General features: G+C 39.4%; 1 protein-coding gene across 1 annotated transcript; it reads left to right on the forward strand.

The window, feature by feature from the left end:
* The first annotated feature begins 618 nt into the window (after positions 1-618).
* On the forward strand, positions 619-15,647 carry rragca (Ras-related GTP binding Ca). The gene is made up of 7 exons (XM_074653052.1): positions 619-1,345; positions 4,220-4,423; positions 5,678-5,877; positions 9,406-9,520; positions 11,745-11,887; positions 12,268-12,416; positions 13,698-15,647. Exons 1-7 carry the CDS (start codon positions 1,160-1,162, stop codon positions 13,850-13,852), a joined length of 1,152 nt encoding a protein of 383 aa, XP_074509153.1. The 5' UTR covers positions 619-1,159; the 3' UTR covers positions 13,853-15,647.
* The last annotated feature ends 235 nt before the right edge of the window (positions 15,648-15,882 follow it).

Raw genomic sequence — 15,882 nt, forward strand, 5'->3', positions numbered from 1 at the left:
GCTATGAGCGTTATCATGGCTATAATCCTGGATATAAAACATAAACTCAAGTGTGTCTTAAAATCACATGCTATCATGTTAATGAAAACTTGCATACTATGGATTGGATTACTTCCGACATTTTAGAAAGACTTTGAACGTCTTCCCTTTAATTGGATTTCTGCCGCCAACTTGTGGTGACACCGCAGAACTCACTCAATTTCTATTTCATTTTTAACAACCTTTATCAATTTTTTCATTTGTTTTACAGCAAATAAACAATTTATAAACGTTGTGTTATCATTAGAAACTCAAACGGCTTCAAACGGCTGTGTTTAAGAGCTTCTTTAATCGGGTTATAGGTTACAACACATAAAACCTCCGGATGCTGCCTTCAGGTGTTCCTCGTAAAAATAAGAACAAACACAAGAATTGCCCAGCGCAAAAAATCGTCATTGGCTTTATTGTTTGCTATGAGTGCTATCATGGCTATAATCATGTATAGAAGATATAACACTCTATAACTCAAGTGTATCTTAAAATCACATGCTATCATGTAATGAAAACTTGCATACTATCCATACTAGTATGCATACTTCAGACATTTTAGAAAGACCTTGAACGTCTCCACCTTAGTGGATTTCTGCCGCCATCTAGCGGTGACACCGCAGAACACCACAGCGCTGCTCTCCTTTCTATTTAGCTCGTTTTTTAACAACCTTCATCAATTTTTTCACTTGTTTTACAGCAAATAAAAAATATATAAAAGCTGTATTAACATTAGAAACTGAAACGGCTTCAAACAGCTGTGTTTAACAGTGTGTATTTTGCTTCTATAATCGGGTGATAGGTCACAAAACAGGTCTGAGTACTAGTCAGGTGACAGCGACAAAAACCTCCAGTTGAGTGACAGGCGGTGCGGACCAATCATGTGTCGTGTTTTAATTCAGACAGCCAATCAGAGTGAAGGGGGCGGGGACAAACGGTGACTATTTTTTTCAAGGGAGAGGAAATCCTGAGGAAATGTGTGGTGGGATCACGCTCCTCCGTGTTTCCAAGTGGCTTTATTGACAAACTATTTATCATAGTGTGACGGTGGTTTAGTGTGGAGACAGATCGAGAAAACACGGGCGTGGTGAGCGACAATAAGGAGACGGGAGGTCCGTTGTTTAGGGTCAAAATGTCGATCCAGTACGAGGTGGAGCAGCTGGCTGACAGCTACGGAGTGGCGGACTCTTTCCCTAAAGACTTCGGCTACGGTGAAGAAGAGGAGGCCGACATCGAGGACAGCCCGTCGGCGTCCGACAGCAAGCCGAGGATCCTGCTCATGGGCTTGAGGAGAAGTGGCAAATCCTCCATACAGAAGGTAAAGAAGACGTGTTATAACACTCACGTTATTCAACATAGCTAGCATGTTAGGTAGGTTAGCATGTAGCAAGTTAGGTTAGCATGTCGTAAGTGATGCAGCATGTCCAGCTACATGAGAGGGGAGATCTGATATTAAAACCTCCTCCCTGCAGATAATGAGTAGTTATTATTCAGTGTTAGTGTAGCTGTAGCAGTGCATTATTAACCAGGTGAAGCTGGGTGCATCTCTTTACTGTTATTATGGACATACAAGCATGTGACTGGTTAACAAGTTTGCCCAACACACCTAATATATCTTAGTCCTGAGGGCAATGGGGCAGGTCTGAGGTCTCTCACATGACTTGCAACCCGACCACACCTTCCCAGTCTGCAAAGTCATAACACTTTTTTGTTTTTAAATCAGTGCACTAGTCATTGCACCTGCAGGAGAAGCTGGGTGCATGTCTTTACTGTTATATGGACATAAAAGCATGTGACATGTTTGGTTAACAAGTTGTCCAACACATCTAATATATCTTATCATATCTATATCCTGTAGCTGTCATTGCACCTGCAGTTTGGTCAACATGCTATTTAACTATATGTTTAAATCATGGCTGGATTTCATGTGTAATATATGTGCCCTGTAGCCTACAAGTTCCTTAGTTACCATTCAGTGTTGGCTGATGTTAGTGTAGCAGTGAATTATTAACCAGGTGAAGCTGGGTGCATCTCTTTAAACTGTTATATGGACATGTGACTGTTTGGTTAACATGTTGTCCAACACACCTAATATATCTCAGGACTGTGTGTTGCTCTCACATGACTTGCAACCCGACCACACCTTCCCAGTCTGCAAAGTCATAACACTTATGTTTTAATATCAGTGCACCAGTCATTGCACCTGCAACATGCTCTTTAGCTATGTGTTTAAATGGATTAATGTGTAATATGTGTGCCCTGTAGCCTACCAGTTCCCATTAAAGACCAGAGCAACCAGAACTACCATAGGAAATGTTATAGCTGTCTGTGGTGGTAAGCCACCCAGATCCTGACGCAGCTCGTCTTATGATCGACTTACACTTTTCATAAGGCTTTCAGCACCTCTTTTTTTTTTTCCCCTATAGCTGCACGTCCTAGCCTATTTCTTAAACTAATATGTTTTTATTATAATGTTAGTAAGTGATGTTCTTTGTTTCAGGTGAGATGGTCCACCTATGCTATAAAACAACTGCAGCAAAAACCTGACTTCTACACTGGAATCATATTTAAATTGTGATTGTTTGTGGAAATTTACTTAAACTACAACGTAAATTGGGAATATGCATCATGTGAGCACAATATAAAGTCAAATAATAAAGCTTTAAAGTAAGATTTTGACACAGGATACCTACAAGATCCACAAAATTAGCCTTATTGTACTTTAGTTGTGTAAATGCCTTAACAAATTTGCAATTAATCAAATTACTACAACCAATAGACTAGGGGTGTAAATCACAAGTTTCATCACGATACAATATTATATTGATTCTTTGAAAACGAACGATATTTGCTGATATTACAAAGTCTGCCACGATACAATTTCAATTCAGGGTCCTGTGATCGATATGACACAATATCATATGTCTATTTAACACAATCAGTTACATTTACATGAATATCAACTCACAAAAAGCAACTAAAATATATATTTGAGAGTTTTATTACTGGGCTCTGTAGGAAGGAGGTGCGCTTTGATGGAAATGGTGACACAGACGTACCATGGGAATTATTATTATTAAACATGACGATTTGTACAAATGTTTTCACTTTGCGTCTACGATGTTGGATCATTGATCATTGAAACAATATATCGATCCAGATTGATTTATCGTTACACACCTAGAATAGACATGCATTGAACCTGGGGCTCGCGGGCCCCCTTGGAGTTGTTGCCTACTTTGCCTTTCTCTTTTGCGTGATCCAGCTAACTCCTACAGCAAGGTTGTCTCAGTTCTTCAAGTGTACCGCTTTCAGACGGGCACTGTGGTTAAATAATAGATGAGATGCAGTTGTGGCGTCTATATTTTATTATTTATGTTAAAATCCAAGGGGGAAGTAGAATCAGGCTGGATATAGCGTGACTCGCCAGGAGCCTATCCTAAACACTGTGCTGAAGTGTGTACTGGTTTGCTATAATCCACACACCGTCAAGTCTCAGATTAATGTTCTCCGTGTAAGTCTCCAGTATGGGCTGAAAAACATGTGATTTGGCTTTTTGCTGGTTCATTGGCCTGTGACCTCAGTTGGCCCACACACTGATTCCGAATGCCAGTGGTGGTGAGAACACTCCCAGGTGCTCCACCATCACCCACTGCAACGTATTTTCTACCTGTAACTGCATTCAGTAGACCAAAGACTCTGATCAACCTTTAAGCACACTTCACTTTATACAGCTGCACTCTTACTGTCAGCTGTTTGAAAGCATGCACAGCTGAAAAAAATGCTGAATGAGTGATGTGTTGCATCAGAGTGAGTCTGCAATGTTGTGCCCTTTTCCCTCTCGCTATTGCATGTGACGTCCGAATGATGTCTTGAATCATAGCATAAACCAGAAAACAGTATCTCCCATGAAAACTACATTATTTTGATACAGGCACACTGTAAGAACCTAAAAACACTTCTTCTAAAAGTCTGTGAGGAGGATTTCCAGTCCATTAAAATCCTCTTGGCTGTGACTAAATCGAGCACCAGTTGTATGACTGTAGGTAGATGCCAAATTCATTTTGACACAAATCTCACAGTGGCAAATTATGAAAAACAAAATATTAAAGTAATATGTCAAATTCCATAATCACCAAGACAACTCATCTGCATTTACTCTACCTAAACATGAACTCAACTCTGGTTTCAGGTGGTGTTCCACAAAATGTCTCCCAACGAGACCTTGTTCCTGGAGAGCACCAACAAGATCTACAAGGACGACATCTCCAGCAGCTCCTTTGTCAACTTCCAGATTTGGGACTTCCCGGGTCAGGTTGACTTCTTCGACCCCACCTTCGACTACGAGATGATCTTCAGAGGAACCGGGGCTCTGATATTCGTCATCGATGCTCAGGTGAAGAACAGAAAAAGAAGTGGTTCATTTTGAAGTGGTTATAAACACAGGACGTGGAGAATGTGTTGTCTCATAGAAACACTTTCGGTGGCGTTTTAACCTGCTCAGAACATGAAAAAAAACAGTTTCATGTTTCAAATACGCTGACAAACTGGATACTTAATTTTACAAATACAAAATCTGACAATATTCTGACTCCCTTTCATGCATATTTTCCGTTGTGTCAAGGTGAAACTGCACACATAAAGAAAACAAAACTTTTTTTTAGTGCTCACTCTCGATGTATTGTCAAGTTGAAGCCCTCGAGAATAAGCGATGGACAGCCAGAGTAGCCAGGATAAAAGACAATTACACGGCATGGCTTTTATGCGGGTGCTCTTAAGTGCTTTCAAGAAGTAATCTCGGCTACGACGTTAGCCACAGCTGATCTGATTGCAGGGTTTATTTGTACTCAAGGAGGTGCATCAGATTCAATTAGTTTCAGCAGTCGGTCACACAGGGATATTATAGGAGACTTGTTTTTGTCTCGATGTTTTGGAAGACAATGCAGCAGTCCATTTCCTCATACCTGGTTTAAAGCTGATGAGAACATACACCCGGAAAAAGATGATTCATGTGTGTTGTGATTTTCCTGTTCATTTTACTGATGGGAATTAGCTGTAAATAGAATAGAAAATACTTTGTCTACTTTTTGCATGCAAAAGGTAGAAATTTGTCTTTGGTTTGCTTGTGCAAAATCTACAATTTATCACATCTAGACGGGACACATTAAAACATATTCACATAAAAATACAATACGCAATAGAGGCTACATTAAAAAGGAGCACCAGGTACTCGATGGCTGAATCAAGGTTAAATAAATAGATAGTATAGTATATAAAGTATAGACTTTAGCTGCACTAAAATATTTAAAATGCCCGTTTTCAAAGTTTATCCAGGCACAAGATAGTCGCATGCAATTTTGAGAGATTTCATTGTAAATTTTAGGGTATCTAAACGTTAAAAGAAGCTTCCTTGTGTTCTCAAATGCTTTAACTCAGCTGATAGTATAGCAGAAATAAAGGTGATTCATTATATGGTGATTGTGTGCATTGATGCAGTCATAGAAGATGATTGTGATCTAAAATAAGGACTGTAGATACTTGAAGTTTTGATTTTTGTAATGCATTTATTAGCAGTTTGATTCATGATTCACTCTCTGAAAAGATGTGCGTACTGAATATGTGTATTGATATGTTACTTTCTTCCTCTCAGGATGATTATGTGGAGGCCCTGGGCAGGCTCCACCTCACCGTGTCGCGGGCCTACCGAGTCAATCCAGAGATCAACTTCGAGGTGTTCATCCACAAAGTGGACGGCCTCTCAGACGACCACAAGATCGAAACCCAGAGAGACATCCATCAGAGAGCCAATGACGATCTGGCAGACGCGAGCTTAGAAAAGCTGCATCTCAGGTACGCTTCATTTAACATTTCATTATTTCACTTCTACATCTGAACAAGGCTGAAGAGGAAATGATTTCATCCCTGTTATCTGTGCGGTCACATGTTGGGTTAGAGAGTCATTTCAATTTATGGTGTCTCTCACACACACACACACACACACACACACACACACACACTAATACACACTGACAGACCTGTTATCTGTTCATGTTTATTGTTAGTTTCAATATCATTTCTCATTACTGCATGACTATAAAAGCCATGCAAATAGACCGTTCTCTTCCTCCTAGCAACACCAGACTCCCTCAATATAAAACTATTATAACATTTAATGAAAACAAATGTGGGCTAGAACACCTGTAATAAATAATGACTTAATTCATTATGTAAATACACCAAAGCATATTGGCACATTTGACAACAGGTTGTCCTACCTGCATGTTACTATTCATTTTAAATTAGCGCCTTAAAACACACACACATGCACAGACCCACTGCAACAAAGAATTAGATCTATTAAAGACTCTGTGTCAGAGTTAAAGAGTTACTCTACAATGTGAAACCGTGACTCAACACTGCGTCGATGTCCTGTGAACATTATACATCAACAGAATTTCAACTTTTCATGACCTAGAAAAATGGCCCTGTTTTTAGCTTTGTGATTTTTCCTATAATCCAGTGGGGTTTTAATGGGTTAATTATCTTTAAAGGAACAGTGTGTAACATTTTGGGCGATCTATCTTAAGAAATGGAGTATAATATTCATAACTATGTTTACACTAGTATATAATCAGCTCAGAATAGTTGTGTTTTCGTTAGCTCAAAATGAGCCCTTCATATCTCTTCACGCAGTCCGACATGTTGCTCCTCCATGTTTCTACAGTAGCACAGAACAGACAAACCAAACTCTGGCTCTAGAGAGAGCCTTTCACATTTCTACGTTACCTGAAGGCCACCGTAGTTCTCCGACACGCTTGTGAAACTGCGGTAATGTGAGCCGCAGAGTGCTAAACCGTAGTACCACCAGCCGCCGTCTGACTTCATTGCTCCTAAAGTAGTGTTATTATAGTAAGGATGGCCTCTGAGTGAGGCATAAAAGGCATTATGTCATGATCATCACCTTTATTTACTAGGAAGTCACATTGAGATTAAAACCCAAAAGGGATCTTCATACTTACAGACTGTGTTTTGTAAAGACGGTGCTGAAATTGTGTCGGATGTTTTATCTGCATGTTACAACAACGTGTGTCTATGTATAACTTCTTTCTTACAATTTCCATAATGAGAAGTTCATTCCCTAATGTAGCTCATCTTATGATGTTTGGGTATTGCGAAGTTAAATGCATTAATTTAGACTTTTTCCTAGCAATTCTCAGTATTAAAACAACTTTGTGCCAACACAATGCCTTCAGGTGTTAACAGCCAGAGAGTCAATCACACCTCCCACTGCAGCAAATTTGTTAATTTTGAAAGTGAAAATATGGCTGCAGTCACAAACAGTTTTTTCCACCTGAGTTGAGCAGACTCGGTTGTAGTTGTAGTTCAACATCATCGTTATCAGAGGCATTTTGAATTTAATCTCAGAGCAGGATTTTTATCAAGATGGTTCGAACGTGATGTGAAACTTCCTTTAGCAGCAGAGTTCTGGTAAATGCCATAAATATGATGGCTCGTGTGCATCCGTGGTAACATGTGAGACAACATGATAGCAATGGGGGAAAAAAAACCTAATTGTGATTTAGATAGGGACATGCTTTAATATAGCTGGAACTCGAGAGCACATACTGTAACTGACATGCGTTTGAAGTTATGTGTGTGTGACGCAGTAGTTCAGTGCTGAAGCTTATTGGTTGGTTAGTTGTGTGACTTCAGTAGTGTTGATTTGTACTGCATACTCTAAGTGTTACTGTGAGATTCCTCTTTGACCTCCTAATGAAGAAACAATGACCCATGCTTCAGATATCACAGCTCTTATGACTCAAGTCCCCAAGATCGGACATATTTAAGATTACATGTATCGTTTGGGTCATATTCCTTAATGTCACTGTACGGTAGATCACGCCATCACTAAGGAAAATATTACTGCGTCATATAACCTGAGGAAATAGCCCTTCAAAAGGCCTCAGTAGAGCTGAAATGACTACTTGATTAACAGCTTAGTCAATAGACAGAAAGTTAATTCCTGACAGTACTGTTAAAAAGACTGAATAAAAGACATTTTTAAAAAGACAAAAGACACAACCCCTTCCCTCGAGGCTTTGCCTTTTGCCTGGCCGCCATGGTAAATAAGAATTTGTCCTTAATTGACTTTCCTGGTTAAATAAAGGTTAAATAAATAAATAAAAGTAAAATATTTTTGTAATTATTTACTAGTTAAATGTGAGGATTTGTTTGCTTTTCACCATTTTACTCTGTAAATCTCTTTTTGCATATTTTTGCATATACCTCAAATTGAGTTTTCAATAAATGAATCCATAGTAGAGCTGAAAGAATGACCTATTAGTTGAAAATTTGTTGACAACAATTTTTATAATGGATGTAGTCAATCAAGTTTTTTTTTTTTATCAATCCAAAATGCCACAAATTCCTTGGTTCAGCCTCTCAAATGTGATCGTGACAAGTTTTCTTCTTTTCTCTTGTTTGTAATTGTAAATTCAATATTTTAGGGTTTTGAATTGTTGGTCAGATAAGACCACAAGACAGCGAGACAATGTGAATTAGATTAGGTGTAGAGCTTGATTTATTGCCATTTGCAAAAGTACAGGACAGTACAGGTACATTGGAAATTGTGTGTGTATCTCTGAGTCAGCTTTATGTAAATAAAAAAAAAAAAAAAAGGCAAAGAACGGCAGTTAAAAGAGCAGCATAAAAAAGATACACACTATTATATATATATATATATATACAAAAAAATATCATCAATGTCATTTTTCACCGTTGACATTTTATAGAAAATGTTTCGTGAGTAAAAACAGATTACTCAAAAATAATCGTTTGTTACAGCCCCAAGCAAAAATAGAAATAATCAATAATTGCAGCCTTTACCCTGACACACTGTGGACACCATTAAACAGGCTGATCCCGGTCAGCTCTGCAGCAGCTTTACTGCTGATGTTTGGTCTGTTGGCACACGCCGCACTGTGTTTTATGTGGGGTGAGATTGTTGTTTATTCCGGTTAGACAGCCGGAGCAGTCCTGGATATATAGCCGCGCTGAGAAAGCTTTTTCTCCTGCTCTGCCTTGTGGCTCTCTGGTGCTTTCTCCACTGTAATGCATTGTAAAGTTGAGCTTCTGCCAAATGTATGCAGACTGTTCCATTTGGCTCAAGTCGCTGGCTTCCTCAGGATCTGACCTTTTTATTTATATATCTAGGTAAAGTCCATAAGTCATGTGTGTCCAGCTTTGCCATATGATGACTAATGTGATCTTGTGACTCTGTTATTTTTACCTGCCTTCATATTTGTTTTGAGGAAGTGAGAAGCGTTTCCTACTCGTAAACTGCTTATTCACTTCCTGTTATGTTTGTTTCTCATTCAGCTTTTACTTGACGAGTATTTACGACCACTCCATCTTCGAGGCCTTCAGCAAAGTGGTGCAGAAGCTCATCCCGCAGCTCCCCACTCTGGAGAACCTCCTAAACATCTTCATTTCTGTAAGTAAAACATCGCACAACACTTTGTAAATGAAGCTTCGTGTGAGTTTTGTCATTGACCAACGTGATTTATGTGTGACAGCCTGCATTAAATGAGTCACTGCCAGCTCTGATGCCACTTTATGGTGAGCAGTTTCCTCCAATGCCCTCACAGTCCCTCATTGTTATGCCGGTCTGTGGGTGTTGCACCGGAACTCACACACATTCTCAGTGATACATTTTGAGTTATATTGCTGTTGGTAACACCCAAACAAGAAGTCCTGCTTCACATGATTATACCCAAATGTACTTACTATTCTGGTAGACTAAGAAAAGTCCTCGGTGTCAGACAAAAATATCTCCTTGAAAATGGTAAAGTGTTAAGCTCCTGCTCTCTCTTCGGATGTTATATTTCACAAGTAAGTACTGAAAATCACTTCAAAGAGCATTTAATTGAACTCAGTGCCTTCTGCCTTTGGAATGACTTGCAAGATTCAGCTTTGAAACGTTTGATTTTGCGTATTATGTCGTCTGTTGGCACACATCATGTCATGACTGAATGATTAAAGTTGCATTTAAAACATTAAGTAAAACCCATTTAGAAGCTTTGTGGAACTGAATAAAAGTGAAGCCTGGTGCTTTTTGTTTTTCGCTGTCTTATAGTGGTGAGTCATATGGATACAATTCTCTGTCATGGTATTATGGAATTTAAATCACAGTATCAGTGTATTTACCTTTCAATATGTGTATTTATAAATACTGGAAAATCAATGACACATTTTGGATAAAATATTCAAACAGATCTCTTTTTGTCTAATCGAGTAAAGTCAATACTTGACAAATTAATGTACTTCATCACATTAATGCAAAACCATATACAAATCTAGGGCTGTTATTCTCATTGCCGATTAATCTGTAGATTATTTACTCGATTAATTGATTAGTTGTTTGGGCTATAAAATGTCAGAAAACTGAAAAATGTCAATCAGTGTTTCCCAAAGCTCAAGACGACGTCCTCAAATGTCTCGTTTTGTCCACAACTGAAATATATTCAGTTTACTGTCATAGAGGAGTAAAGGAACCAGAAAATATTCACATTTAAGAAGATTAATTTAATAGTTGACAACTAATCAATTAATCAATTAATAGTTATAGCTCTATACAAATCTAAACATAAATACTGTACACCCAAAAATATTAAAGGGTGTCACTACCACAGCATAAAAGCATACAGAATCAAGGGCTGAAACAATCCATCAATTAGGCGTTAGTCAGGATATCAGTCAGCAAAAATTTACATAATAGATTAATCATTCAAATAATTAAAAAAAATATTCCTTTTTTTTTTTAGAAACACTGAAAATTCACCAGGTCCAAATTCTTGCATGTAAATATTTGCTGGTTAATTTAGTCTTCTGTGATTGGAAGCTGCGTATCTTTGGGTTTTGGACTTTTCACTTCAGAAAATGTGATTTTATTATTACAGGGTTCAACATTAATGTTTTTTTTTCACTTTCCCAGTCGGGCAAGTCGATTTCTGACCCACAAGTCAATTTTTACTTGTCAGTATACAAATAGTTTTATTTATTAGCGGTTATCAAATAACAACAAAGACTTTAATTAATTAATTGTCATGGTTAATCTTTATTTAAGTAAATGAATCTGGAGTTTCACCAACATCCTCTAATGCAACCCAACTAATCTCCTGTTCCAAGATCATTAGCTTTAACTCATAAACAGCTCATAAACTTTGACCCACTGCCATATTCTCGTGAGCGCTCGATCTGTAAAGAGCATGTGCAACTCTCGACAGAGATGAGAAGGAAGAGAGATGGCTCACTCTTTAGCTACTTTCATCATCAGCTCTGGGGAAAAAATGACATGTTTAATTCTTTCTTACCGCTTGCCTGATCGGGCAAGCGAGTTGATCGAGTTGCTAGATTTGCTAGCCTGACGTGGCATTTTACTTGCCCCGGGCAAGCGGGCAATCCTTATTGTTGAACCCTGCTATTGTCTGACATTTTATAGATCAAATGATTAATAAAGGGAAAACCGTTAGTTGTTGCCCCAGTATAATATCTGACAGTTGCCAAATTAGTATTGTCTCAAAGCATTTGTCATCATGTCGCCCACCCCTACTGTCTTAATATCTAGTGTCTTTACCATATTATAATTTCCTAACGCCTCCTTTCTTGTCTCTGTCTCTTCCTCTCTGTCATCTTCGCCTCATATTTGTCCTTGACAGAATTCAGGGATAGAGAAAGCCTTTCTGTTCGATGTGGTCAGTAAAATCTACATCGCCACAGACAGCTCTCCTGTAGACATGCAGTCCTACGAACTGTGCTGCGATATGATCGACGTGGTCATTGACGTCTCCTGCATCTACGGGTGAGTGTGTTTTTATTGATTTGTAACTTACTAATGGAGGTCAGAGTTGTTTTCAGCTCTTCCTGTCATTCAGATTCAGTTTTCAGATTTCAACTTTATAATAATAAGTGAATTGAGAACATAGGGAAGAGTTTCTATAGAGCGGAGTTTGAATTAACTTTCTGTATAAATTTACATATTAAATACAGAAGAAAACATACATTTCTTATGGTTTAAGATATTATGATTTAAGAGTTCACCCCTGTGTTGTTTTGTAGATGCTTTCATTGAAGCATAACTTAATTTATGCATTTATTTGCTTAATTAATCCACATCCACAAACTGCAACTTGTTTCACATTCCCCCCCTGAACGTTGTGGTGTTGTGTTGTGCCACACCAGTCTGAGGGAGGACGGCAGCGGCAGCGCCTACGACAAGGAGTCCATGGCCATCATCAAGCTCAACAACACCACTGTGCTGTACCTGAAAGAGGTCACCAAGTTCCTGGCCCTTGTCTGCATCCTGCGAGAAGAAAGCTTCGAGCGCAAAGGTAAACTGTCAGAGAGATCTGTGATCCCCTGAAGCTCATTTGGCTTAATTAGGCTCATGGTGATGTGGCTTTTTTCTTCCACGTTATTCTTGCATTGCAGTGAATGTGTAGCTACATGTAGACAGAGAGTATGAAGCAAGGAACAAGGACACCTATACATTGTAATGGCATGCATATAAGTACATTAAAGGTCAAAAAATGAGGTATTGCATTGAAGTTCGGGGACTTACAAGAGACAGATTTTCAAAAGAATGGATGCAGCAGAGGCCGAGATATCCTGAGTTTTAGCCCCTAGTTTGGGTCAAGCTCTAAAAACACTGGATCCTATATTTCTTTTAATGAAACTCAATAACATATTTTGTTTGACCCTCTTTGCTGCGAGACCCTGATGACATGTCAGGGTTATTTTTTTAGACTTTAAAAAGCTCCTTCAAAAACCACAGAAGAAATGACACAATCTTAGTATTATTCCTCATGAAGAATAAACTGATCATCTGTTAAATCGGTGGAGTGCCTCTTTAAAGGTGTTAAATACGGGGTTGTGAGCATTATTATTGCCTCTCAACAGCTCTCAACATGGCGACAATGAGCCAGCGGCTTGCAGCTAACAGCGCTAAACAGTGCAAACAATGACGAAAGTGCTGACAGAGATGAAAGTGTTAACCTGGGGGGGGGGGACCGGAGGGTGGGTGCTACGCTTCCGCCGTTGGTCGGGACGGCGTTATCAGCTGTAACCGCCGTATGAAAGCAGTGCAGTGCAGTTACCGTGTATTTCTCGCACGTATTTTCGTGACAAATCGTAGTTTGGAGACCTCATCCGGGATTCATCCTGGTAAAAAATCTTGTAGTGTGTGACACCTTGTCTCCGGACAGTCATGTAATTTGAAAACCACAACGACTTAAAGACTCCTGATTACAATTGTGTAGTGTGAACAGTACAACGATCTGACCACTTTGAAAGTCATGTAGTGTGAACTTGGCTTCACAGGATAAAGTGATGTAGTGATGACATTTTGGACAGACATGGCTGTAAATTGCATCTTGACTTGTTGGCGGAGGTATACATCTGCAAGGCGGTCATTCTAGTTGGTAATAGACGGGACAAAATGACACTTATGACCTTTTGATCTATGTGCTGAACCACTTTATTTCCATCCCACACAAGTAATGCAAAACACAAGAACATTCAGACTTTTCACTCACTTTCTTTGTGCAGATATTGTTGCAAAGCATGACGCATTATGTCATAACAAAATCTGTGTATCTTTGCTGCCTCTTTAGGATTAATAGACTACAACTTCCACTGTTTCCGGAAGGCCATCCATGAAGTATTTGAGGTGGGAGTTTCCACCGGGCGTCCAGCGGGCCTCCAGGCGGTGGGCTCGCCCTGCACCAAGGCCGTCGCACTGAACGGCACACCGCGCAACACTGTCTAGACACTGATGCAAAATAAAAAAGACTCAAAAAGAGAGGAAGAGGAAAGGAAAGGTGGAGAAGGGCCAGAGAGCCTGTAGAGGAAAGACGACTAAACTGGAGCTCACTGGCGGCGCCAATCACAATCCCTTTGCTCCCAGCACCCCAAAGTACTGTCAGACGACACTGGAGCACAGCGGGGTCAGGCTTTCTCAAAGCTCAGACGGAAGGGAAACTCAAGCATTCGTTTCAGGTGAATGCAAGGCACCTCGTCGTCTGTGAGGACGTCAAAGAGAGTACAACTGCACCTGGACAGGAAAAAGGTTCAGGATCTTTCTTTGGATTTTCTAAAGCAGTCAAAAGGCTGTGATAATTTGCTGCTGGTCCCTCCAAACGAACAATGTGAGGAGGGAAAAACAAACCCTTGTTGTAACCTCTCGGACAAACGGTGATGTCAGTCTGCAGGAATCTGTCTCGTGATGAACCCACCCCCGACCACTTCTGTGCTGATTTAAAAAAAATATAAATAAAATAAAGATGGTGGATGTGACCTGCTAGTCCTAACCCACACATGTTTCAGAGATGGCCTTATGTAGATGAAGCTTGTCTGCAGTGCAAGCTTTCTCTCACCACCACTCACCTCACGCTACCTGAATGCTGCCCAAAACTCGCTTTTTGGTTTCACTTGTGAAGGGAAAACAAGGTTTTGTGAGCAGACTGAAAAGGGATTGTGCTGTCCATCTACCTTGGTCTTGTATGTATGTATGTATGTATGTATGTGTGTGTGTGTGTGTGTGTGTGTGAATGAAACGGTTTTGATTAGATCCCAGACTGGGACCTTTACAAAAAGAGTTTATGTCCTTCTTCTCAATAACAGCAGCTTAGCATAATTAAACTCCTTTCAATCAGTGAAAGTAATCTCTCTGTGTGTGCTCCACTGAAAATCTTTTGATTGACTTTGTGATAGGTTGTAAAAAAAAATAAGTTTGGTTTGAAATTTGGAAACGGTCTTTGCAAAAGCACTGCCAAAATCATTAAATAAACTCAGAAACAGTAATGAAAATATGTCACGATTAAAACCTTATTTGTTGCCATCCTAAGAAAGAACTGTATTGGGTTGAGATGCAGGACTGATGGAGAGGTTCACACTGGCTGTCTCAGACATTTTGGGATGATGATGATATGAGCTGGTTTAAACTTGCATGTCTTTCCACCTACAGCTTCAGTCCTGCCTAAAATGATCAACCCATGTTTTGTATTAAGTTTGGCTCCGTTCAGCAGGATTCACAAAAGCAAACCCATTCCAAGCATGCATCCGTCGGTGTGTTGTGTCAACTTGTATTGTTGTCAACCGTAACACTGCTCATTGCATTCAAAGATGAGAAAGTGAGAATGAAACTAACCAAGACTATTAAACAGATAAACCAGGAGGGGAAAAAGACCAAATGTCATTACTTTCGCCATTACAGTGACACACAATATGTTCATGCCTGTTTGTTTGTATCAGGAGTGAGATGTGGGAACTCTGGCTGCATCTAAAGAAGCAGGACTAACATGTTATCTTGATAACATTTGCTGAGTAAGATGCCTGTAAAACATTCATGTTCCTGATTTGAAAGTGTTTTCTCGGATTTTACTCAGCAAAGTTATTCCGGTAACTCGCTGAACGCGCTTCTTGAAACGGGCCCCGAGATCTTCTCAACCTAGTCGTTATTCAGTCACCTGAAAATAAACACTTGCACATCAGAACTGTGATGGATGATTGATTTCATGTATTGTGATGCTATACTATGTGAAATAAATGAAAATTTAAATTTTGTTTTTGTCGATGTTATATTTGGATCGGCAGTATATAAAGGCAAACAAAAAAAAACAAATCTCATTACGATCTGAAAACAGTCTCTAGTATTGTTGTAGAGAGTAGAGATACACAGATCCGTCATTTTCAGTCCCGATAGCGATACCTGGGCTTTGGGTATCGGCCGATACCGAGTACCGAAACCAGAGTCTAATCAATAAGCTGTTTGCTTCACTGTGTAGAAGTGCCTGGGAT

The sequence above is a fragment of the Sebastes fasciatus genome, chromosome 12, assembly GCF_043250625.1.
Source record: "Sebastes fasciatus isolate fSebFas1 chromosome 12, fSebFas1.pri, whole genome shotgun sequence".
Classification (NCBI taxonomy): Eukaryota; Metazoa; Chordata; class Actinopteri; order Perciformes; family Sebastidae; genus Sebastes; species Sebastes fasciatus.

Excerpts from the sequence above, each read along its gene's own strand:
- rragca (XM_074653052.1), top strand. The coding sequence starts at position 1,160 with ATGTCGATCCAGTACGAGGTGGAGCAGCTGGCTGACAGCTACGGAGTG. Across the intron at positions 1,346-4,219 it reads GCAAATCCTCCATACAGAAG|GTGGTGTTCCACAAAATGTC; the intron begins GTAAAGAAGACG and ends CTCTGGTTTCAG. Across the intron at positions 9,521-11,744 it reads TCCTAAACATCTTCATTTCT|AATTCAGGGATAGAGAAAGC; the intron begins GTAAGTAAAACA and ends TGTCCTTGACAG.